Here is a 24,150-nt window from a genome sequence, read left to right as displayed (position 1 = left end):
AACATCTCCTAACATCAATAGATGTTCACCAGCCTTGTGGTCCTCCAAGTGTTGTTTTTCCATCTTCATCCCACACTCGCAGGTAACCTACAATAAACAGACCTCATGAGATTAATTGCCACAGAGGACAGCAGTTTTAGAGGAGGAATGCGTTTCTCACCTCCACGTGCTCAGATGCAAAATGGTTCTTCATTTCCGATTTTGGGATGTAAACCTCGCAGTACTGGCACGCTGCAAGAAATCTGCTGCAGTGGACTTCATGAATCGTGAAATTAGAGGCAGGAATATCCTTGTTGCTATGAGAAACATCGCAGAGGTTACTTTGCAGAAAATAACACTGACCACAGTTGCAAGCAGTTTTTCACAGCACAAAAATCCTAAGAAAGCTTTTGATGAATTCATGGTTTAGAGAACCGAGTAACTAAAGAGCAAGGCAAGCCCAGCCAGGCCTCCACATTCCTTCATAGGTGGGATATTAACGCCTATAGCATGCAAAGGTCACAGTGTTCACACTACATGGAGATAAAATCAAGGGGGATGGATTTCATTATGAGAAAGGCAAATTTTGCAGCATAAACAAGTTATCACCAGGTTCAAGGTGATGAACTAATTAATAAGCTCATCCGTGAAGATCAGAGTTTCTTCCTGAAACTAACCGGGCTATGAGAGGTCGAACAGTGCTCTGCTCGGAAAAACTACAGAACAGACCCTCTTGGGCCAGATTTGCTCAGTGAATGATAGCAGCAGCCATCTTACTCTGGAGCCAAAACTGCCCCGCTCACCCCCTTCCCAGAAAAGACTCATTTTCCTATCTGGAGGACAAGGCAGTTGTAACAACTCCATGGAGTCTGGAAATTGACTATCACTGTTGAAGTTTAGAAAGGAACTCTTGAGGAAAGACATTACCCTTCTCAAACAGTTACAGTAATAGAAGACTTTGGAATAATTTTCTTCAGCACAGCATAAGGAAAACCCACTACGTAACTGAACTCCTACATAGATCAGTTTTATTCCCTTTCCTTTACTGAACTTAAAGTTGGCCAGCTTCTTTCCTTCACCACCAAAACAGAGTCACAACAGAAATTCTCATCTTCAGCATGGTCTACCTTTGCATGATGCAGGAAGGTGGAGCCTATGTTGCTGGTGATATTGATGAGGCAGATCAATAAACCTAAGAGACTGTAAAAATCAACTTACTTCCTCACTAATTAGATCAGAAACATTTAACACTGGTTTGACCTTTCATCAGAAAGGTTCCCAATGCATTTTATTATTCCACCTGACTTTTTTTCAACTCGGGGAAGTAGGACAATCCCTTGCCGAACAAGAATTAAAAATACATAAAAATGTACTTGTAGACTTGTATGAAAAGCTCTCCTATCTTTGTAAGAAAAACAGATTGAAGTGTTCTTTAAAATGCCTTAATAAGCCACACTTGCCGTTGTATAGTACATAAGAATGTCATTGCTGGTCATGTTGCCATGAAGAATGTGTTCCTTCAGATGCTGTATTAGCGTACCCTGAAAAAGAACAGAGAAAGAAAAAAATCAAGTTCACACAAGTGAAAAGCAAAACTCTTGACAGCACATTCAGGCTTCAGAAAAAACCTAATGTTGGCAATACTTTGCAGGATGCACTCCAGGATTAACGGCAAGTATTTCCTTTAACCACAACTGAAGTAAATCCCAGGGCCTATCTACAACAGCAGCAGCAATTACATTCTCCATTTTCTCACACAACTTTTCAGCATCTCTCATTAGACCTCAGCAATTCCCACCGCACATCACTTTTACTCCATGGAATTAATAACTTCCTTCACTTCCAACTCTGCTCAGCCATCACAGTTGCAGAGTACTCCACACAGGCTGGAATTTTAATAGCATGCTTTTACCAGTCATGTTTTCCACGAAGGTAAGCCCTTTGACCTTCCAGTTTCATTTTCAGAATATCAAGGCAACTGGGAGGGATGAAGGACCTAGAACTGCTATAAACTGCAGCAGCTGCTACGCATTAACACTACGTACCCAAGCCATCTTACCTGTTAACATCTAGGAGACAAAAGACCTAACTATATACATCTCTCATGTATGTGTGTGACTAGCAATGTGAAAAAAAATCTCACTGCTCAAAGCATCAATAGTAATAAAGTAGTTAAACATATTACTTCCGTTTCTCTTTGTTTGAATAGCTGCTAAAGTACCTTCCTGATCATCATTAAAGCGTATCTTGTTAGGATAAATAAATTTACAAACTACTTCATTAAGTCACTTCACTGCACTGACAAATTCATGTAGTTGATTTTAAAATAAAGATGCTTTTTGCATTTACGCAAGGAGTTATAGTGGAACTATTAAGAGCCTCATAAGCACGGAACAAGATTTATGTCGGAAGAAAAAGGTTACAGATAAACATTCGAAATGAAAAAAAAGAGTCATGAAACTGGCACACGCTTCAGGAGAAAAGGCAGAAAACATTCAATAAAAATAAAGGAGTAAATCTTATTTTCTCTTTGCAGCTCAAAGGAACCAGGTCTGAATTCACCTGCTACTGGTTTGAACACACCAAGCTGTCACAATGCTGCCACCTAGCGGCATCTATGTCTATCTACATTTTAAAACTAAAAAAATACAAATCGGGATTTAGAAACACTGTTTCTAACTTTAAGGTTGCCAAAAACATTGCAGGTGTTAACATAATTGTTCCATTTATAAAGGTAAGCATCTTTGCCCTGCAGGTGAATCTGAAAGAGCCACACAAGATAGTGAAATTAAAGGCACATTAAATTATAAGTATTTGTTTTCTTTTTCCTTCATTTAGTTGTTGCTGGTTTACAGTTTTGGGACCAAAACTGTTCTGTTAACAATGACTAGGCAGAGGCTATGAACTGTTTCCCTGCAAAATCTGGTAAGTCACAGTCCAGAAACAGAGGTGTTGTGGTAGAAGGTATAGCTGCTCTAAAAAGCTTACAGCCCATGATGCTCTCTCAAGTTTATTTATAGGACTTGTATGACCCTCAAAACAAATCCTCAGCATTGACTATGACACAGATCTGGCAGCTGACAGAAAACTTACTGGTCTGCTTGTCTTCATTGGGCTTAACATACAGCTGATAAAAGCGCCGAGCATCTGAGTGTCAAAAGAACAGCGGGCAGGGCTGCTCCTGAACCGCATCATCAGCACATAAGGGACCGGTGCTAAGCCGTTACGTAGAGAAAGAGCAGCTACTCATGGTCCTGGTCTCACACCAGCAGCGTTCTCTCTACAGCGTTCAGAAAGAGCCTGAGTGAGAAAATCCCCAAGCGATTTGCCAGCAGTTACACAAGAAGCCTGCGGCAGCACAGCTATTTAAGCCCAGGTCTTGCGAGTCCTCAACACAGACAGAAACAAACTGATAGGAGTTTTATCAAAAAATTCTCCCGTTAGGTAGTTGAGAATATGGAATAAAACTGAAAAGGGCCCTGTATCAACAAGGCAAGAATCGCCACCAATGCTTTCGGGACTTAAGAACAACAACTACTCACTGATGTTTTTCAATTATTAGAAAGAACCCTCCAAACGTCTTCCCACAGCATGCCCAATTGTTCAAGACAATACAGCTTTATTTCCAAGACCAGAAACAAGCTTACTCCCTCTGAGGAACGACTTTTTAAATCATCTCCCATGACCTGGCTTCATCTTCTTTATTTACATATGTTATTTCACTGTGTATCAAGAAAACAGAATATGTGCGGAGAAAACAGAAACATACTGCAGGATTAGATACACAGAGTTGTGAATTTGAAGTAAGCTGCCTATTGGCATCTGTAAGATCAGTACAGCAACAAAACACTATCGAAACACACTGCAATAATTGAAGTGTCTTTACTGAAATGTCACCTCTTTTTGCATTTTTAACTGTCAAACCCAAACTTTGCTTAATCTGAGGCTGGAAAACGAGACAAGAGACTGTGGGCTAATTCTGCTTTTGTTGAAATCCGTGAGAATCCTCCTATTCCAGTGGAAACGAGATTCAGCCCAGAACATAGGAACCCAATCAAGCGTGCAGAAGACACCTCAGAATTTCTTTGCATGGATTTTTACCTACAGGCCTTATCCAGACTGACACATACAAAGCACGCAAACCATGGGAGCCTCTGATGCAACAGTGTGCTTTTAGGCCAGAGGTGTTAGCACCAGAACTTAAGGGGAAACAAACAAACAAAAAAAATAAATCACCCTGCAATACAGGAACTAGAGAGCTGCTCAGTGGGAACAGAGAATCCTCATAAATAACATATCCCACTCCGCAAACCATCCCATTCTCTCCTCCCCAGCAAGAATGAGTAGTCTTCACCTGAAGTCTAAGGTAGCTCTGTATGAACAGAGAAGACTATTCGGATGGAGAGCAGAGGCACAATTCAAGGGCAACCTAAGCAGCCATACAGGTAACATGGAAAGAAAAGAACTGTGCCACACAGAAGTCCTGTTCTCTGAGCTACAACAGTGTTTTTCATCTCTACTGTTCATCACTGATCACTGAACAAAACACCCGTCTTGTTTTTGCTAACCATCTCTGCAAGTACTTAACCAGTCTAAAGCCAGCACAGCTTCAAAACAGCTGTCAAGCTTCAAAATATACCTCCTCCTTTCTTCTTCACAAACATAGGACTTGTGTCCCAAAGGGACCATTTTATGTCACATGCTCCCTGGTACGATCCCCTATTGATAATATACAAAGCCAGGTGTTTACAGGCAGCATGGGATTTGTCTGTGGGCAAATCCTCCAGTCCTTGCCATCAAAGGGAGGCTAGAACATACACACTGCGGCTGTAACATCAAAGTGATCCTGCCTTCCGGCTACCTAGACAACGCTACAGCCAGTCTCGCAAGATGCTCCTCCTGACTGTGAGCTAACAGCAGAAACTATGAACTCTGGCTAACGGTTGTACCAAATTGTATAAATTAAACTGCACAAACGTGCTAGACAACACATTCTGCCTGCCTTAAGGGGAAAAAGCCCTGCTTTTTATTAAGGACTATACTAATGGCAGAGTTAAAGTTCCAACTGCATGCCTGACGGCTGGGAAAATTTCCTGAACTTTAGTAAGTTGCCCAGAACAACTTCTAGAACGTGACTAGAGTAGATTGAAAGCATGTGAGCACAGGTCATTTTGTCAGTAATGTTGTACATACCTCTAGCCACAACAAGACAAAGCCTAAAGCAAAGCCTCCATACAAAGCAAAACCTACACCCAAAGAGACAGCCAGCCTTCTGGCTTCCTTCCTTATAAAAAGGAGCGGTGAAGATGACATGCTCTGAACTGATAAACATAGGGAGTAAAGTTTACAGCAAAAAAAATTCTAGATAATAAAACCTGCAAGCTCTCAATGGACCTCAACTTGACAGTGTCCAAAAATCAGTTCCAAGCACCCAATTCAAGTTATCTGGCCTTTCTTCAACTGCCAGTTGGGCCAGTTCTACTAATGTTTTTCTGACTGATGCTTAACTCCCAGGAAACAGCTGAAATCTGAAAGGTCTCCACACCAATCTCTAAACCAAACTATTTTACATCCTTATTAATCCATACTTGCTTTCAGCCACTTACAAATAGAAAAGTTTCATTGCAAGTTGATGAAAAAGTGGCAGCAATCAATTCCTCCTTGGAGTATACACCGTGGTACGATACCGCTAAAGGAAAAATATAACCCCGGTAGTTAGATATAGATAGCGCAGCTCCAGGAGGGAAGACATACCCCTGCTGAATGAACCATGCATTTTGGTGCCCCTGTTGTGCCTGACGAATACATGATAAAGAGAGGATGACTGAAAGGCAGCTGTTCAAACTCCAGCTGAGGGGCCTGGTCTCCTTTCCCGGTAGCAAGGAAGTCTTCTAAAAAGACACTGCGTAAGAGGGGGGGAAAGAAACATTTCAAAAAAATATTTGAAAACATTACCCCAGCCCATATATAGGACCTCCTCTGTATCTAACAGCTCTTTTATGATAAGCTGTATCTTCACACTACGTACACTACTTGTATTCCCAGTCCTTCTACTCTTCAAATTGCTGATTATTTTATTTCCTTTCTTGGTTTTAAAGTAAAACATTAGTATAGTAATTGAGATGTGACTCCAAAAGTATCTAACCTCCATAATCCAGAGCAGTTAAAAAGCAAAACAAATTATCCCTAAAAGTGTCACTTACATTATTAATTAGTCATTTCTGGAAGCCACGTTCTTCTCCCTTCTATATCCTATTGAATTTTGCCTTAATTTAAGAATCATTAATACCAACAGTGATTTTGTAGAAGCAAAACATCTGCAGCAACATACTACTACTGTTTTCAGTATGAAGCTGGACCCACATTACAAAAACTGGCTAAATGCTAGCTTTTGAAACTGCCTGACCTCTTGGAACTTGCGATAGGTATCAGCATCCATCTCATCCCCCCTTAGGACAGTCACAGCTCACAAGCTCCCATTACCTGTTTGGAATCTTAGAAATATCTATGGCTTCCCTTGATGAGACATACGGAATCACCACCACTTTTTTTACATCTGGAAGCCCTGGAAGAAGGAAGAAAAAAAAATTATTTCCTACATTCAGTTACATAAAACAAAGGTCTTTTCTGCCCGATTGGACCGTTCAGGGTAACGCACTAAGCAACAGAAACAATTCTGATACGCCAAGTACTGAAACCCCAAAAGACTGAATTGTTACCTAAGAGGTAATTTCCTCAATATAGCCAGCCCTTTAAAAATACATGTGTAAACCTGCAAGCTTTAGCGATGTAATACCTCTTCATTTGCCTTCAGCAGCACTTCACTTGGGCTTAAAAAAAAAAAACACACCCAGCATCATCAGTCCCTGTTCCCCCACTTACACTGCTAATTTATGGTGATATGTTTAAGCTAGCAAAAGAGTGATAGAATTACACAAAAGACTGGTTTTGTGATCAAAATCAGTTCTGAAATCCTAAGTGGCCACAGAGATACCGTAAAGTAGGAAGGACAGTGACAAGCAGCTCAAAAATGACACTTTTAGTGGCAGTGCAGCCTTTGAGCGCTCACACAACTGCAGCATGACTAAGACTAGATGGTATGCAATGAAATACCTTTCACCACACTGAGCAGCTTTTCCAGGTGGTTATGTTCTTTGCCATTGTATATAACAGCTTCAACAGAGAAGATGAGCTTAGGCTGAATTTGGGAAAATCTGTCCAGTACACCCTAAGGACACAGAGAAAAGTTAGTTAAAGAATGGAATTAAATTGCTACAGTAGGAAAATGCACTGGATGCTAAAAGCAAATCTAAATTCAAGAAAGGAGCAGAGACAAGAATTAGCAGGAGAATTGTTAAAAGACTGCCAGTTTGTCTTCCACTCTCCCAAGAGCTTCAAAGTACAACAGGTTTGTAACAATTTATTTCATGACCCCCAAATCTATCAACCAACAACAAAGATAAAACCACCACAGATCACAGGACATTGTTCACTGAAAGATCAAGTTCACAAAGCAGTTAAAATTTCACCTTGGAAGTCAGACTTACAAACTCACCTCAAGAGGATAAGCACCTGTGATGTGAGCAGGAGTTAAGCACTTAATTTACCTGAAGGTCCACAACACTCCTGTCTGCATCTGCAGGCAGGTGCTCTCTATGCCCTTGTGAACTGCCCCAGGGCTGCTTTGACAATGTCCCAGTAGTTTGGTACTCTCATTGGGGGAAAAAAAAAAAAAAAAGCCACCAGTCTTCCAGAGGATGTGTTTATCACATGGCAAGGTGGCACTTCATAGGAACTGACCGCTTTGCTCTGCTACAATTAACAAAGGAAACCGTGCCACTGATTTCTACCAGAACAACTAGATATTGAAAACGTACGTACATACTACCAACAAGCCTGCCGCAGCTCCTTTAGAACCTCTAGGGAAGGACACGTTCAAATGCTAAATCTTCAGGTGTCCTCCAGCTTACACTGTATTCAGGAATTCACCATAGCTATTATCACATTTGAGAGAAAAAATCCTTCTGGTATTTTTTTTTTCCCTAGGTACACTGCATGCAGCAGCATGCCAGAAATAGATCTTTTTGTATTCAACAGCAAGAAGTAAATCCTTCTACTAAAAAGCTCTCAGCACACAGCCATGTTCGTTCCTCTCTAGCTACATTACTTGAAACATTAAGAACAAGATTATTCTATATTGTAAAATTGTCAGCTAACTGTTCAAGAACAGTATCCTAAATCATATTGAAAAAACACCCTCAAGACTTCAGTTGTGTTTATTCTTCACAGCATTTTTTATTTCTCTCCATCTCCTGCTTTGTCCTCTGTTTTGCAGCCAAAGCGAGACAAGTTATTACCAAATCAAAAGACCAATGCAAAAACATTACAGTCAATCTCTACTAAACTCCTCCTTTCCAAGCTGGGCTGGTCAGGGTTACAAGAGAGGCTGCTGCAAAAGTACAGAGGTCCTGCCCCAACAACTTCTCCCTGTTGTCTTTTTAGGCAAGCTCACTGACCACCACAGGCGAGGTACACGGATATGGCAAAATATGAACACGGACCTGTCTGCTGACTTAACACTGTCACTTAACAGCTTTCCCTCCTATCACCCCGAGATGCACTTCCTCTTCCTTGCTCACATCACAAGAAAATAGAGTGACAACGCATTGACACCTAACTTGATCAATTAGTTCAAAACAAAAATCACCAGAATCTGTTTTGGTGGCAGAAGAGGGTTTCAAGAAGCCCTTAACACATTACCTAACACACTCAGACATGTAGGTTTAATGCATTAAAATTACTCTCTAAGGGAGTATGAAATCAAGTTTCCTGCTATTTTAGGTATGTTATCATACCTACTTCATACCATTTTCAAAGAACAGACCAAGCAGCCAAATCACACATAGCATGTGTGCGCTTATATATGTGCGCATATGTATGCATGTATACACATTCACGCTGAGCACAGAGCATACATACCCTATATCCATGCTGTCTGATGTTTAAAAACAGAGACCAATGAGAGGACTAAGGGTATTCTAACAGAAGAATCAAATTTGAAGAGAAATGCGAATCAGAAGCTGGGATAACTACAATTCTCAGGGTTTTACCAATCCTGCTAACACACCCAGTTGGATTCATTAGCACTGGCAAGATCAAATCCCACAGGGCAGCCTGGTATGATACAAAGGCAATACAAACAGATGGAATAGGTAATTGCGACACTGGAACTTTAATCCAACCAGATGGCTCAGCAAGGAATTGCTTTCATGAAAATCATGAAAAGCTCAGGTAAAACAGATATGGCTCGTTCTAGTCTATGAGCCTCAAATCCAGTACTAAAGGTTGAGAAGGACCCCATGAATGGAGCTGCCCTGGCTTTGCTAGGGCTCACCAAAGGTTTCTCACAGACCCAAGAGCACAGCCTCTTTTTAAACTTACATATCCAACCTCTTATGCACTGGCTGCAAAGAACCACTTTCCTATTAATATATGTAAATGGATAACAGGGACTAGAGAAATGAAGCAAAAGCTGCCAAGAGTGGCGTTCTGCGTGGGAGGGAGCTCACTGGTTCTCTGACAGCAGACTTCCTGAACGCTTGCACAGTCTTCAGAGGTATGGCATTCAGAGCCTGCAACGTGTAGGCAGTTCTGAACAGTGACGTTTTCTAAGCTTCACAAAATATATACACACAATTGGGTTTGAAATATTGAAAATGCTACACTATTTCCCAAAACACAAACAAAATCTTCATTTACGTTAACAGGACTAACGCAACTGCACAGAAGCAGGAATATATTTTCCTTAGGGCGGAAGCCAATATCCCCGAGAACCTCTGCTGATCTCCCTCAAGATTTTAGGGTTTGAATTCATACACCAACACATGCTGCCAAGCCAAAGGAGAATAAATGATATCAATGGCACTGCTGCTCCAAGGCTAAGTTTTTTAATGAAACTATCACAAAAACTAAGCTAGCTGGGCACTGAAAATAACAGCACATCAACATGGACAGAAAACACACCAGTACTCTGTAATGCAAGCAAAATGAACAATCTTCCCCCAGATGAGAGATCAAATCACATTGCAAAGAAAATACTCCATACTGTCATTTTCTGAGCAAGCAGAAAATATTTGTAGAACAGATTGATCATTACGTGCTGTAATGACTTTTTTAATCATTTTTTTTCCCAATGATACAACCTCGAGTGCGAGAAAGCGGAATGCTGCTGCCCTCTAGCGCTAATCCAGAGAGGACAGTTCCCTACACCTAACCAGCTACGGGGGTTAAACACTGAGATTGAGGGTACGCATTACCTAAAAAAACCCCACCTTTGGTATTTTCTCTGTTCTGCAGTGCAAAAAAGCATGCTTTCAAGCATACTTTTAGATAGAACACTCCATTTTAGAAGTGATTCGCACCTGTTGCTGCTTATGATGTGTGCTAAAGACTTTCCAAAGAAAGTAAAATACATTCCCAAAGCTTCCAGTGAACACTGCAACATCTGTTTGGCTATCATAATCATATCGCAATTTTTTTTACCGTATTTTACACACAGCATTTATTCCTATGCTAAAAAGAACTGAGTTAGCGATATTAGCCTGAAATCCCTCAACTTGTTGGCAAACAAAGCCTCCTCGAAGAGACCAGGTGGGATATTGCTCAGTTTAACCACGCAGAAGGCAGAGGAAGGAACTACTTGGGCAAAGGAACTGGATCGTGGCTAAGCAGCCTGGGAAAAGATTTGGGAATGAAGGGCCAAGTCCCAGACAACTGTTGCATTGCTGCTCATTTGCACAATTAATAAAAGCTCGCCAAGGCCATGGATTCTGCCTGAAAATATCCCCCGTGAGTCAGCTAAAAGATACTCGAATTACTACGCTGAAAGTCATTATTGACAACTGAAAGCACGAGTTTTCATTCAGTTTGTGGTAGCCAGAAAAAAAATAAAAAAAAAATCTGGTGTACTTGGCTGTGCCAGGAGATGGCAGTAAGGCTAAAGCAAACAGGATCTATCCCGCACTGTCACTTTCACGTCTGTCTCAAACAGGAGGAGAGCTTTTCTACACCACCTGATAATACAGCTACTCACGTTAATGCCAAAGTCCGGTGATGTTGAACTCCAGATAGCACCAATACTTGCAGCAGCGAGCATTGCTTCCACCGCATGAATGCTGTTTGGTAAGTAACCTATGGCAGAATTTGAATGGTTAGAGACTGAAGAAACTAAAAACCACAAAATCTTAACAGTAAACATAACGTATACAATCGCCACTTCAAACAGACTAAAAATGAGAAGCCCCAGACTGAAGGATCCTTTGAAATTTTCCACACAATTGTCACTTCCTCCTTCGAAGTCAAATCAGTTGCACAAGGAGGAAGACACAATCCCTTTTATAAAAAAGAGTTGTATCCATTTCTCTATCTACAAGGTTACTCCCAATTTACAAAAGTTTCCGCTTAATTAATGAGACTTTCAGGATAAGAGGGCAGCATGCTCCACAGAAGAACTGGGAGAGAGAGAAAAAGTTTGTGGATTGAACAGGGTACATAGAGACTAAGGATACAGCACCAAGCAGGGGAACAGAACAGGTCTGTAGAAACACCCCTTAGAAAAGGAACAAGTAGCTGGAAGCAAAGGTTACAAATACTCAGTTCAAAAGTGGAGATGCCACTTTACAAAGCTAAACATTGTCTGATAGACACTACCAGAATCTTAAACACAAACAAGCAAAACCAGCGTCTCAGCTGATAAGGAAGTAATACAGTGTGACAAGCCCTGGAACATCATCACACCAATGGAGCTCTTCAGGCTTACCTCATCAACTTACAGGAAGATTTCAAGGTTTACATTCAATTTATCAAGGCACACAGAAGAACCAAACATCAAGAAAGTTACATTTGCAGTGGGCTCCATTTGACCAGCTCTCCAGAAGGTGCTGGGTGCCTGAGACTGACTCTCAACTGATCAGAATCCAACCCACAAATGAAAACACGCAGTCAAAATTCACCAACTACACTGAAGTAGATCAAAGATCTCTTAAGCAACCAAGAAGATGCCCAAGTCCTTAAAAAAGGCACATGACAGGCCTAATTACAGTACTTGGACACCTAATTAGAATTCAGTGTTTGAAAGCAAACTTAAATGGCAATAAAAACGCTTTCCAACCCACTAAAAAGCAGCAAGCACTGACAGATCTTGGACTGCAGTGCAAGCTGCAGGTGCTCCACAACTATCTATCAGACCGCAAACGCTCACTAGTGCTAGGCACTTTTCAAAGATAGATTATTTAGGGATGTACTTTTCAGGACAGGAACTAAGGTCCCAGACCTTAATAGCTATTTCTGCTATGTTAACTTTATCAAGTAGGAGGGTACTAAGCTTGATTTTTGCCAGTGTGCCTACAGCTTGAAAAAAATCCATCCTTTTTCAACTTCGTAAGAAGCAGACTTTAAAAAAACCCCTTGAACTGAGGTTTTTCTTCGCAATTCAAAAATCAGTGAAATCTGTTTCTTAAACCAGCTTGACCACTTCAGTCAAGTCTCTAAACTGCTGTGGTTTTGAGAGTAGCAACTCTGAAAGCAGCACTATGACTTAAGGCCAACAATTTCTGGAAAAAACACACAACTGAGTAAAAACTCATACCATGTTAAGATATAAGTTACTCCCTAGAACTGCCTATAGTTTGTGGCGTTCACTATATATAGTATTATATTAAATAATTATGTAATATATATAGTCCATCCCTTCGAAGCCAGCTTTCTGTCACCAGCCTCATTTCCACCAGGCTTCACCAGATCCATTCTTACTACACTGGAACTGGGTCACAGATTTTCCCATTCTCTCTGAACTGGTAGTTGATGATTTTACATATATATACACATACGTAGGATCAGAGAGGTTTCTTCCAATACCTCTATACAGTAAAATGCAAGTGGTAAGTATTTCTTCTCCAGCAGTATGCTTACAGAAGACTGTTCTGTTGTCTCGTATTGTTTCTGAGCAGCTATCTGAACAACACTAACACACGTAATTCAAAACCTGATCCCTATGCATCAGAAATCAGAATCTAAGACTTTTAACACCTACACAATCAATCCATAGTTCTGCGTAATTTTCTCTCCTAATGAGCTGTAGGAGTTCGTTGTTTATTGTTGAGCTATTAAGAAGCATCACTGCTTGGTCTTATGATAAGGATTAGGTCCAGCAAAAGGGAAGCTCAGAATACAACTCCCTAAGGAAGCACTCACTCACCCGCAGAGAAGCTAATCCCATCAAACAGAGATTAGAATCGTGTTTAAGTTACCAAAGTCAGCAAATACAGGGAAGGGACATTGCCTTAATATCACCACCCTCAGCACGGAGTATGTCCAGATTTTACTAGACTTAAATCTTCTCCAGCACAGCAAAAAAAAATAAGACTGAGCTGCAGTGTTCCAGAAAAGCAAGATTCCGAGTCTCCCATTCATATAACTTTCCTTACCGTGTTGTCAACAGCAAGAAGAGTTAATTCCTACCTACGCCCCATGTAGTCCTTAGTGTTCACAAGAAAAAAAAGGCACAGTAAGAGAGTGGGAAAGGCAATATCAAGTAACAGTGCCAAAAGGCTTGCTGAAGGCAGGCATTAGGCAAGTGTTTATAACAAGTGTGAAGTAATAGCTCAAAGAGAGTGATGCTGAACGCAGCATGATCTCCACTACCTAAACGAATTCAAGCACATTCTAAGACAACTTTAATTTGCCATAAACCTGCAGAACTATCTATAGTCCCAGAGCATGTTTTGCTGGGGTTTTGTAGAGCTGTACTGTAGATTCTGCAGAGTTCCTGACTTCATTTTCCTCTTTTTCTCCTCACCCAAGCCAGTTTATTTCCAGGACTCATAAAAAGGAGAGCTGTTTTAAGGCCTTGTCCAGTGAACTACAAATATAAGCCATTAATTTTTTCTTACTTGCTGCATACAGTGCAATCTTGTCATTGTCCTTGTGCTTCAGAAGATTTTCTGCATAGTTCAGACGGCTGCCTTTAAACCATTCCGGGACATCTGCAATACTTTTGGATGTATCAACCACCTGAAAATAAAATACGTGTTAGTGGAAGACTGCAATGTAATTTCTTTTTCAGAGCATTGTACAGAAATCAGCTCATTAATTCCAAGCTCTTCATACACTCCATCAGGCAAGAATCATTCTTCCCAGCTTACAGATGGCAAACAGACACTACAGGCTTGGAAGGATTAGTTACTTGTCAACTGTCACAAGCAAAGACATCATTACAATAAAACTAGAAACAGTTCCTTGCTGACAGTTCTACCTTTGGACCAGCCTTAAATACACAGAGGGAAGCAAACCACTATGACTACATCCAGACCACAAGACACACACAAACCACAGTGCACGCCAGGGCTTTGCCTCTGGAAACATCCCAACCAGGGACTGAGCTACAGTGTGTTGCAGCTCCCTACCAGGCCACACCACCCAGCCTCCCCCTTACGAAAACCAAACCCGGGAAGGTGCGAGTACCCATTCCTCCCCAGCATGAGTCACAAGGTACAAGAGTCCAACGGCAGGAACTCAGACAAGGGTAATTCAAATTAACCCTAGACTAAGTAAGGGAAATGTATAGTCAAACATAGAATAAAAAGCTTGAACTTTTTAGTTAATTTTCTAATTTTTTTTATTTATTTTTTTTTTTTAGGATTCAGTTGTCGTAAACATTTAAGTACTCCACAGCTTCATCCAGAGTGCAGAAGAAGGACCGCAACTAACCTCCACACCCAAGAAATACTGTACCACAAACTGACTGCACGCATTTCTACCAGCCTTCACTTGCCATTTTCTAAAAAGATGGTTCAACCTAATAAGCCCACATTAAGGAATTCCCCACTTATGTCTTAGCCCTAAGACACACAAAGAATTGAAACACTTTAATGAAAAGTCACAAAAGATATGTTCAGCTGAAACAGCCTCCCCCATCTTGAACTAATCAAGCCTCAAAATATTAAATGACCCCTTGTTAAGTCACAGTTAAGACTATACCTTTAAAGACAGTGATAGGTAAAGAGCCCCTTAGCATTAGCCACAAAGTTAGGTAAATTCTTTCCAAAATGCCCCACTGTTTAGAGATTCAACTGCCCAGCAGCACATGAATTTTGTTATCTTAAAATTGACTAGTCTACAGTTGTCTTTTTGAAAGCTTCCGTTTATACCCTCAGGTTCTCTCGTGGACTGCACATGCATGGCCAGAAACAGCATTCTTTTGGACCAAGTAAAGAGCTCTTCTGAAAGCCAGGCAGAACTCAAAATGCTTCCCATTCCAGAAAACCTAATATCGTTGTGCTTTCAGACACGCAGTGTGTTTATTACCATAGGCAATCCTGAATTTGTAGAAGAGAACTTAAAGCTCATGTGAGGTACTCTACTACTTTCACTTGAATTTTCCAACAATGGGAACTCAAGCAGATTTCTCTGCTTGTAATGACTGCCTAGAACTGACTTATAACATTTATAGTTTATCAACTCTGGCTACAGAAATATTGTTTTATACCAGCATGTATTACTGCAGTAATTAGAGGCCACTCTTGAGAAGTGACTCATTCCCAACTTCCTCAGCTTGAAGAAAAGCAAGCAGAATGTTTCCAACATTTTCCAGGACAAGTTCTAACACAATTCTATTTTTTCCTGAAGAGGAACACCACCCCTTCAAAGGGCTCCGCCAGCATAAGGTGCTGGACTCCTATACTTGATGCTCCGTTATTTTCTACTCCATTAACACCCATGACTCCTCGTTAAGCCCAGTCCCTGTGGTAGTGGTACTGTGTCACACAAACAACCTGATCTCTCCCTTAGAGGCAAGGTCTCAGCAAGCAACAGAAACCAAAGGTCTGCTAATTTTTACTGGAAGACCCCAGTTCTAGCAGGCTTGTAAAAATGCAGAGCTTTGCAACAAATCTTTCACTTCATACAGTCCCAAACGCTCAGCAAGTACAGGGAAAGAGTGCAGTCTACAGTGCTGCTGACTGCAGTCCTCCTTTAATGAGTAAGGCTGTACTCCCACCCACAGCAGCACTGAAGCACACAAGGCCCATCTGTGTGGTTAGGTGAACATGCCAACTATCAGCTGTACTCCCACACCACCAGCTCCTGTTCTACAATTGCTTTTCATAGCAGCTCATCAGTGACTACTTCCCAGACCTCAGCAGCTACAAAAAAGCATCATATTAGCAATATCGCCTGTCCACACCTCTACTGCATTTTCCCTCACTGAAGTGGTTTGCTAGCTGCGCTAGAACCATGCATTGTCATGCCCCAGCGACTGTGCTTACCCTAAGCAGAGACTATACCTTTGAGAATGAATCTCACCCTTACCATGAGACAGATAATCCTTGCCTTACGGTGGTACATATGAGGTTCTGTATCACCTGAAGATCAAGAGCAGCAAAACAGCATGCCTCATGAAAAGCTAGAGAGCAGACAATACCAGAAAACACTCCCTCCACAGGAATAACAGCTTCTCATAGCAGAAAGTTGAAAGTTTTAAGGCATTTCATATGAACAGCTACTTGACGTAACACCACCAACGCTGCCGTGCCAATATAGCTTTGTATACTGCAAGTACTTGCAGTACTTCTTTTAAAAGTGGCATGGATGTCAAATGCCGCAGAGTGTCATGAGCATGTCTACAAACACTTAAAAACTTTACTAAGTTTAAATGAAACACTGGCTTCTTGTATTTTACACATATACAAGGCTTTATTGGCTTTCTTGGAATGACCTGTGGGAGTATAAACTGTTTAACTGGCTGGGGACAAAGGAGTCATCTCCAGTTCATGAAAAAAACTATTCTCCCCAAAGCATAATGCTTACTTCCAACAAGCAGCAAGGATCAAGTCATAAGACACTTCAAATCAAACCTTCTCAGCTCTTTAGCTACCACAGAACAGCTCAGTTACTGTGACCAGCCTTTCCTCCTGACATACAACAGAAAAGGACCCATGGTAAGGACCAACAGCAAGTCAGCTTTGACGCTCAAAGCTGGAGCCAAGCCTCGAAGCTGACACTAGGGGGAAGCTAGAGGCAAACAGCAATAGCCATTAAAAGTGAGTCAAGGATCTCCTGCAGTACTTGTCTGTCAGCTGACTGCTGCTCCCGTTTTAAGATCTACAATGGTCTCGCCATGATGTGAGAACAGGCACGCAGGGGCCCAGAAGCTCACAAGTAGTCTGGTTAAAGCCTTCCTAAACATCCTCATCTTCTTGCTTCTTATCCTCAGGAAACCTGCGTTTTTAAGCCACCGCTGCCTGCTTCAGCCTCCCTTCCAGTTCAGCCGCCACTGGCGGTGTCTGGAGGGCCAGACTTCCAGGAGCACCAGCCCTGCAAAGCAAGAGAAAAGTGTTATCGTCCAGCTTGCTCAGTACAGATACGCAGGTGCAAAACAGCTCCTCTGAACTACTTGCTCAGGACAATTTGCATTCATGTGGAAATTTAGAAAGATGGCCTTGCTAGCAGCACAGAGTATGTCAAGAAAATACACGATGCAAATACAACCTGGTCAGATTTTGAACTACCATCTAGAGAAGATAAAAGATCAATGTATAGTCTTCAGACTACATACTTCAAAAGGCAGGCTAGTTCTTACATTCTTGCTCAATTCACCTTTCTAAAGGGTGGGTCACATCACAACACCCGAGCACAGTTTCACAGCAGGAGGAACCACTTTATCATATCACACAGCACAGAAATTTCTAAGACAGGAAGAGGCAAAAGAAACTTACCAGTTCCCTCTGCAAAACTGCCAGTACTCCAAGTGTGCTTGGAACAGATGGCCTCCAGGGATTAAGACAGAAGTCCAGTCCTCTCTTTACTAAATCCAAGGAAGGTTCCCCTGTGTCGAGCTCTTTAAGTAATTAGCCAATCATCTTCCTCAGATGGAAAACCACAGGGTGATGCTGATACCCTACAACAGGGCTGTACCAAGGGCTCCAGCTTTGCCCTCCATGCACAAGAGCTTCAAGGTCACCTTTACCTCAAGGCAACACCGCAGCATGGTCTGGTATTCCACCTGTGACTGCAGTCAACCACTACCGTTCCCTCAGAGACATTTCAAGCCTACATCTGGTTGCAGAGACTTCCACAACCAGTTCTACAAAACCAGAGTGCAAGAGGTATACTTATCAGATAAGCTGACTCAGGGAACATAAACATGAACTTGACTGCATGCCAGCATTTACAAAATCAAGATGATATTCTGCCAGCATGATCTAAAAGCAGAAAGCAGTATATTGGTAGACTCCCCACAAGCAGCCAGGACTTGCAAGGTATACGAGAGCACAATAACCACAAGGACACTACAGCAGAACTGTTTAGGACAACAGAACTTCGCGATTTCACTGTCCTAATGTTTACCAGCAACAGAACACCACCATCCACCACACAAGGAAATTCAGGACTGTACACTCGAGAGATTCCTCACATCACTTGCAAAGGTTCCAGGAACAGGTCAAAAGACCGATTGTAAAACTGGTTTATTGCCATCTTGCGTTGCACGTGACCAAGAGAAACACTTACCTCATCATACAGGCGAGAACATACAATGTTACTGTACTTCCAGAATTCTGCCCAGAAGTCTGAGAAGGATTCCACTGACCACTGGTATAAGTCATTGTAGTTGGCTAGAAGTAATAGATACCTGTTAGCATTATGTAGAGAATTATAGGAATGTAAACAAACTATACTTACAGAGATCCTGGATAAAGAAAATTTGTGGCTAAAACAACTAGTAAGGTCGAACTGATCACATAGAGTAGGTCAGAACAGATCCCTTCTGTACAGGGCAAGTGACTATAGCATCAACAGAAACGGTCTACCTGAACACATGGCAACATTTCACCCGTTACAAGCCATTCACCACCACACAGACAGAGACCTCTTCTAGTAACTCTGTGCAACATCTACCCACTCCCTCAGTGAAACCAAAGATGCAATACTTCAGAGACTCTGTCCCGCTCACTGGTATTTCCGCTCCCTATCGTATCATCAACCAAATGATTTAATACAGCAGAAGATAAACAAGTCTTCCTGACAAGAACCCTTATGGTTCCAGTCTGGGACCAAAGACCTCCAAGAGCGTGGCAACACTGGGATTAGATGCACTTGCCATCTAACTGTAGTATCAACAGCGCTGTTACAAAGGAAGCATGCATTATTCCTTAATGAATAAGGGGTCTGACAGACTGCAGCTTACCTTCTCATGCTAAACCAGCATGAATGAAGCTAAAAAGAGATGTTTACTAGCTAGATAGTAAAACCGTGACCCAGCATTAAAAACATGGAAGCAAGCAGTTTAAATCTTGCATGACTGTGATACCAATCAAGTAACCCAAGGAATGCGTATCAAAACTCCACAATTCAAACCAAATACTGAAATTCAGCGTGTAGAACAGTCTTGGGTATGAGTAACTGAGCTGATTCCTCATCACCAGCTTGAAAGTGACACTCCCAAGTCATGGCCACACTGTCTGAAGCTGTGCCAACAGCCAAATTGAATACGAGTCTGCCATAAGTGACAGTACTAACAGTTTCCTGCTCTGCCAACTGTGCTTCCTATTTAATGCTTCCAGCTAAACCACTTGAAGTCATTTTCTCGAATTCTCTTTGGTTTGTCATTCTGTTATCCAGCTCTTTGCTTCAGAAATCATCTTTGCATCCTCCTCCTACAAGGAAGACATCTTCCAGCTTTATAAGAGGAAAAAAAAACATTCCAAGCCATCTCTACACTTACACTTGATCACTACAGCTGTTTCCCCACCCAGTCTGCCCCTTCCACATCTTATTCCACTCAATCTTTTCCATCGATATCAGATTGCTCCCTAGGTATTACTGACACAGACACAAAGACCCTTCTCCGAACTCAGCTTCTGCCTACATATTGCCTCAGCCTCCTACATCCTTTTTTTATTTTTACACTCCACCCAAGTTACTCTTCACCACTCTATACAATGCACATCAGCTGGCGTGGGGCTAAGACTTTACCAAAAAATAAATCAGTTTTTTTGCATTTATCAGATTACTTGGAGCAACTGGTACAAGTCACCACTAACTTGATTTCTTATAACATGAACAGTCCGTTCTGTCCCCAAAATGAGCTTTAGCATGCAAGTCCTTCAGGGCATAGTCCTCTTAGCCAGGAGTCAAACACTGCATCTTGTCACTACGTTTTCAGGGTTGGACAGAGCCATGCTGTTCAAAGGGTTACATTGCCCTCAGCTCTCCTCGGCGAGTCCACATCTTAACGTTACATAAAGAATCCATTCTTCATTGTTGCATAGCACACAGACCAATGAACATCACTTCAAATCTAATGGAACTTGACAAAAGTTTCTATATATGCCCAGGAATCCACTCTTGAATGGAGATAGCCACTTCAAAATGGACTGAAAAGAATTCTAGTTGTTACATCCGTAAACATGGGAAGCCCATCTGAAACTGTATTTGGTCTTGATCATACAAGTACCAGTTACATGGCTTTTCTACTCAGGAGTTAGCTAAAAACCTGTAGTAGCTTACTTCCTACGTAGCAGGAGTTCTGACATGATAATGCAAAATCCCCCACCAGTCAGAGTAATGACCTGGCTTGCCGACAGAGTAAGTTCCCAAGCGAGGTACGCAAGTGTCTTCCAGACAGGAACCGCTAGAAGCACTAGCTACTTTGCTACTACTCCAGAATATTTCTGCTTATGCCACAGACACATTTATACTGCACTGACAAACTTGTCAGGCCACTTGCCAAAACCACTCCCTCCAGTCCCCATCAGACAAGCGATTACAGGAAAGCTACACAAGTCAACCCGGTCCCCAGACACTTTGGGAAACCAGACGGCATAAACCAAGCTAGTTTATGTGACCCCCACATGCACTGGCATCCACCTGGCTCATGATGTGAATGAACCCACACAGCCAGCACCGCTGGCTCCTGATAACCCCAGAGACACCACCACAGTCACTGGAAAACCATGGCAATCTGGGTTGAAAGCCACCTCTGGAGGTCCAAGCCCCTACTCAAAGGGGTACTACATTCAAAACTGACAGGTTGTTTCCAGCTGCAAGGACTGCACACCTATTCACAGCCATACAGGTATTTCTGAATGAGCATGAAGCAGAGCTTTAAGTTCTGGAGCTTAGGCAGATGCACAGCAAAAGAACCAAAACTTCCACCACTGAACCAGCTTACACATCACCTTTCCCTTCCCAGCATGTTTAAATATTACAAAAACATACTCATCACAAAGAAAGACGAGCATGGCCTTAATTCAGATCTCACATATGTATACCATTAAAGCACTATAGTAAGGCTCACAGGAGCCTCACAGCCACGGTGGCAGAGATCCCTCCTTCCCACATCCCCTTACACCACCAAGTCACCGCAGCATCGCTTCAGGCCCAAGGAAAACCCTGCACGCAGAGCCTGGCCCACACAGGAGCAGCCAGGAGCACAGAGCTGGTACCAGCACGGCCGCCGCCTGGGCTGCCATCCGGCAGCCGCAGCAAAGGCTGTTTGCATTCCCCATCAGCCTGGATCTTCACGCTACACGAGATGCTGCACCGGAGACCTCTACCCCAGGCACAAGCCGAGCATCCCTCTCGCAGCCTGGGACACCTCACCCCCCACCCCCGCCCCAGGTGGGGTGTGCAGGCACCTTGCCCCCCACCCGGCTATCCGGGACAGGCAGACTGCCCGCAGCCACCGCGGTAAGGCCAGCCCCGGGGAAGCAGAGCCCCGCAGGACTTCCCCGCCCCTCCTCCCCCTTCCCCCAGTCAGAGCAAGGCCCCCAGGGCCCCCCCGCCCGGCGCTCACCCAGGCGGAGCCCGCAGCTGCTGGCCACGGCGGCGCGGAACCGGTCCATGTGGGTGTTGCGCTTCGTGTCAGGCTCCCACATCACCTGGGACTCCATGATCTCGGGCTCCCGGGACATGGTGGCTGTCAGGCGAGCAAGCACAGCGAGCTACCGCCAGTACCGCGGGGAACCGACCCCACACCGCCCCGCCCCAGCCCTGACTACGCTCACCCTCCTGCGGCCGCACGCTTTAAGGGCGTCCGGTCCCTCCCCGGTCGCCGCACCCCGTAACCTTCCGCCGGAGGAGAAAAGAGTGCGGGGCGTTGCGCACCGCCCCGCCCGCCGGGACAGAGCGAGTCACCCCCTCGGTCGTGCGGGGTGAACGGGGGGCAGGCGCCGGCCCCCGCCCGGCTCAGCAGCGGCTGCGGCGAGGCCCCTCACGACGGCAGCGCCCGGCCTCCCCCCGGCGAGCGGTACCTCCCCTCCGGCGGCAGCGGCCCCCGCGCTCCTCCCGACTGGGGGCCGCCTCGTATCCCCCCGGCCCCCGCCCTGAGGGCAGCCCCCGCCGCGGGGAGCGACGGAAACAGCCGACTAACGCGCAGAGCTCCGCCGCCCCTGAGGGCCACCACACGCGGTGCGGGCAGCGGGGGGGGCGGGGGGGGGACGCACACACCATCGCTTCGTGCTTTCCGCATCTGCAAAACTGCTGCTGCTTTGGCATTTCCACCCCCCCCACCCCCAGGTCTGAAGCAGTCTCCGCTGACAGATGTCTTGGACCCACTAATGAGGCAAGAGCTGCCTTTCTCCACAGCCTCACTATCCCAGTTACACTTTTGTAACGTGCTCTGCCTACAGAGCTCCCACCTCAGATTAAAATCGATTGCTTCTCTTCTTTCAAAATGCGAGGTCTGGCTCTTACTGGCAATCACAATGTCACAACAGCTGATTTTCACTAAGTGGTGGTAACAAAGTGTTCAATAGCAACGCTCAAGTCACTGTGCATATGTGCTGCTTATGTAACTGTTACTTTCAAGGTCATGATTTCCCTTCTAATTCAGGGAAGCCTAGAAAAACACAAATTAGATGGTAAATTAGGCATACAGTGTAAATATGAAAGTAAAAGACATGTCATAGTAGTAGTACACTTCCTATAACTTTCATTCCGATTTTTGTGCTGCTGCAATACTGCCACTTTATTCAATTTGAACGCCATGGCAACTTGACTTGAACAATCCTGCAGTGACTCGCCTCAAGAAAAACTGTATGTATAGTGTATGTTCAAGTAACTCTCCAGAGCCCAGAGGACTCAGAGAGGCTAGAGATGGAAACAGGCCACATTATTTGCTTTTAAGTGCCTCCCTTTCCTTGGCAGCAGCGCTGGGAGAGGTCAGTGGAGGTGTGAAATCTGTGGCGTGGACAGGCTGCCAAGGCCTGAGGTAAAGCAGGCACACGGGATGCCTGCTCCAGGCCCGGGCCTGGCCCTTCCACCGTTTCATCTGGGCTTGGGAGTCGCAGCCTGTGGCAGAGAAAAACGACCTAGAAACTCCATCTCTCTGCATGCCTATGGAAAACACATTTCTTTGCCCTTTGGGCTGTCAAGACATTTATTGCAGTAGCAAGACTGCTAACCGATGCAAATATATGTACACAAGGTATTTGGACACAAAGTATTGCGGCACACATCAGTGTCAGTGCAGCCCTCTGCTAGGGATCTCGAGGGCAGCCCTAGCCCTCCACATCAACTTACCCCCAGTCTGTCCTGCTCTGGGGTGTAAAGGTGAGCTTTGCGTCAGGTTTTCTACAGGTCTCCGAGAATTACACCTGACATGACTTCCAGGTGAAGCTGCCGCGGCCGGGCGTTGACGCACTCCCTGTGGCTACTGGAAGCAAACCTGAAATCTCCCATTTTTACCTCACTTTCGCGCCCCGCAACCCGCGGCCCGAGGGATTCCCCGCTCCGCCGCTTCCCGCCGCGCCGTGGCTGAGGGGCCACCGCCCAGCCCGCCCCGCCGCCGCCCCTCAGGTGCCCTGGGACCGGGCGGCCCCGCGCGGCGGACGGATCCCGCGCGGCGCACGGCGGCCACGACGCCGGCGCGCCTGATTGGCTGCCACGCGCCTGGCCCCACATCAGCCCAGAGCCTGCTCTCCTCACGGCTGGGCTGACGGCGGAAGAGCTGGCACCGTAAAGAACCAATTGCCGCAGAGCTCTCGCAAAGGCTCTTCCCTGCCCACCAATGAACAGCCGGATCAGAAGGAGGCGTGCCCAATCGGAGCAGAGCTCTCATCCTGCTCGGCGGGAGGGAGGGTCCCTCCGGGAGGCCCCTCAGCGCTGAGGCGAGAC

At 44.2% G+C, this 24,150-nt stretch overlaps 1 protein-coding gene across 4 annotated transcripts; it reads right to left on the bottom strand.

Moving 5' to 3' along the window:
- Window positions 1-19: 19 nt before the first annotated feature.
- Window positions 20-23,870, bottom strand: LOC308065266 (acetoacetyl-CoA synthetase-like). 4 transcript variants are annotated; one of them, XM_080391048.1, is made up of 11 exons: window positions 22,287-22,623; window positions 21,830-21,952; window positions 18,544-18,647; window positions 13,929-14,049; window positions 11,072-11,169; window positions 7,093-7,207; window positions 6,463-6,544; window positions 5,734-5,881; window positions 1,440-1,520; window positions 161-296; window positions 20-87 (listed from the first exon to the last, which is right to left on the bottom strand). In XM_080391048.1, the coding sequence occupies exons 1-10, from the start codon at window positions 22,528-22,530 to the stop codon at window positions 273-275; spliced, it is 1,140 nt and encodes a 379-aa protein (XP_080247174.1). In that variant the 5' UTR covers window positions 22,531-22,623; the 3' UTR covers window positions 20-87; window positions 161-272. The 4 variants fall into 4 exon arrangements, with proteins under 4 accessions (XP_080247174.1, XP_080247175.1, XP_080247176.1 ...); XM_080391049.1 differs by lacking the exons at window positions 20-87; window positions 22,287-22,623 and adding exons at window positions 22,674-22,873; window positions 23,722-23,870 and having other exon boundaries at window positions 159-296; XM_080391050.1 differs by lacking the exons at window positions 20-87; window positions 22,287-22,623 and adding exons at window positions 22,674-22,873; window positions 23,557-23,705 and having other exon boundaries at window positions 159-296.
- Between the last annotated feature and the right edge of the window lie 280 nt (window positions 23,871-24,150).

The sequence above is a fragment of the Falco punctatus genome (assembly GCF_963210335.1).
Source record: "Falco punctatus genome assembly, chromosome: 1".
NCBI classification, from domain to species: Eukaryota; Metazoa; Chordata; class Aves; order Falconiformes; family Falconidae; genus Falco; species Falco punctatus.
The sequence above is the reverse complement of the archived record's forward strand: the minus strand, read 5'-3'. Positions and strand labels throughout refer to the sequence as shown.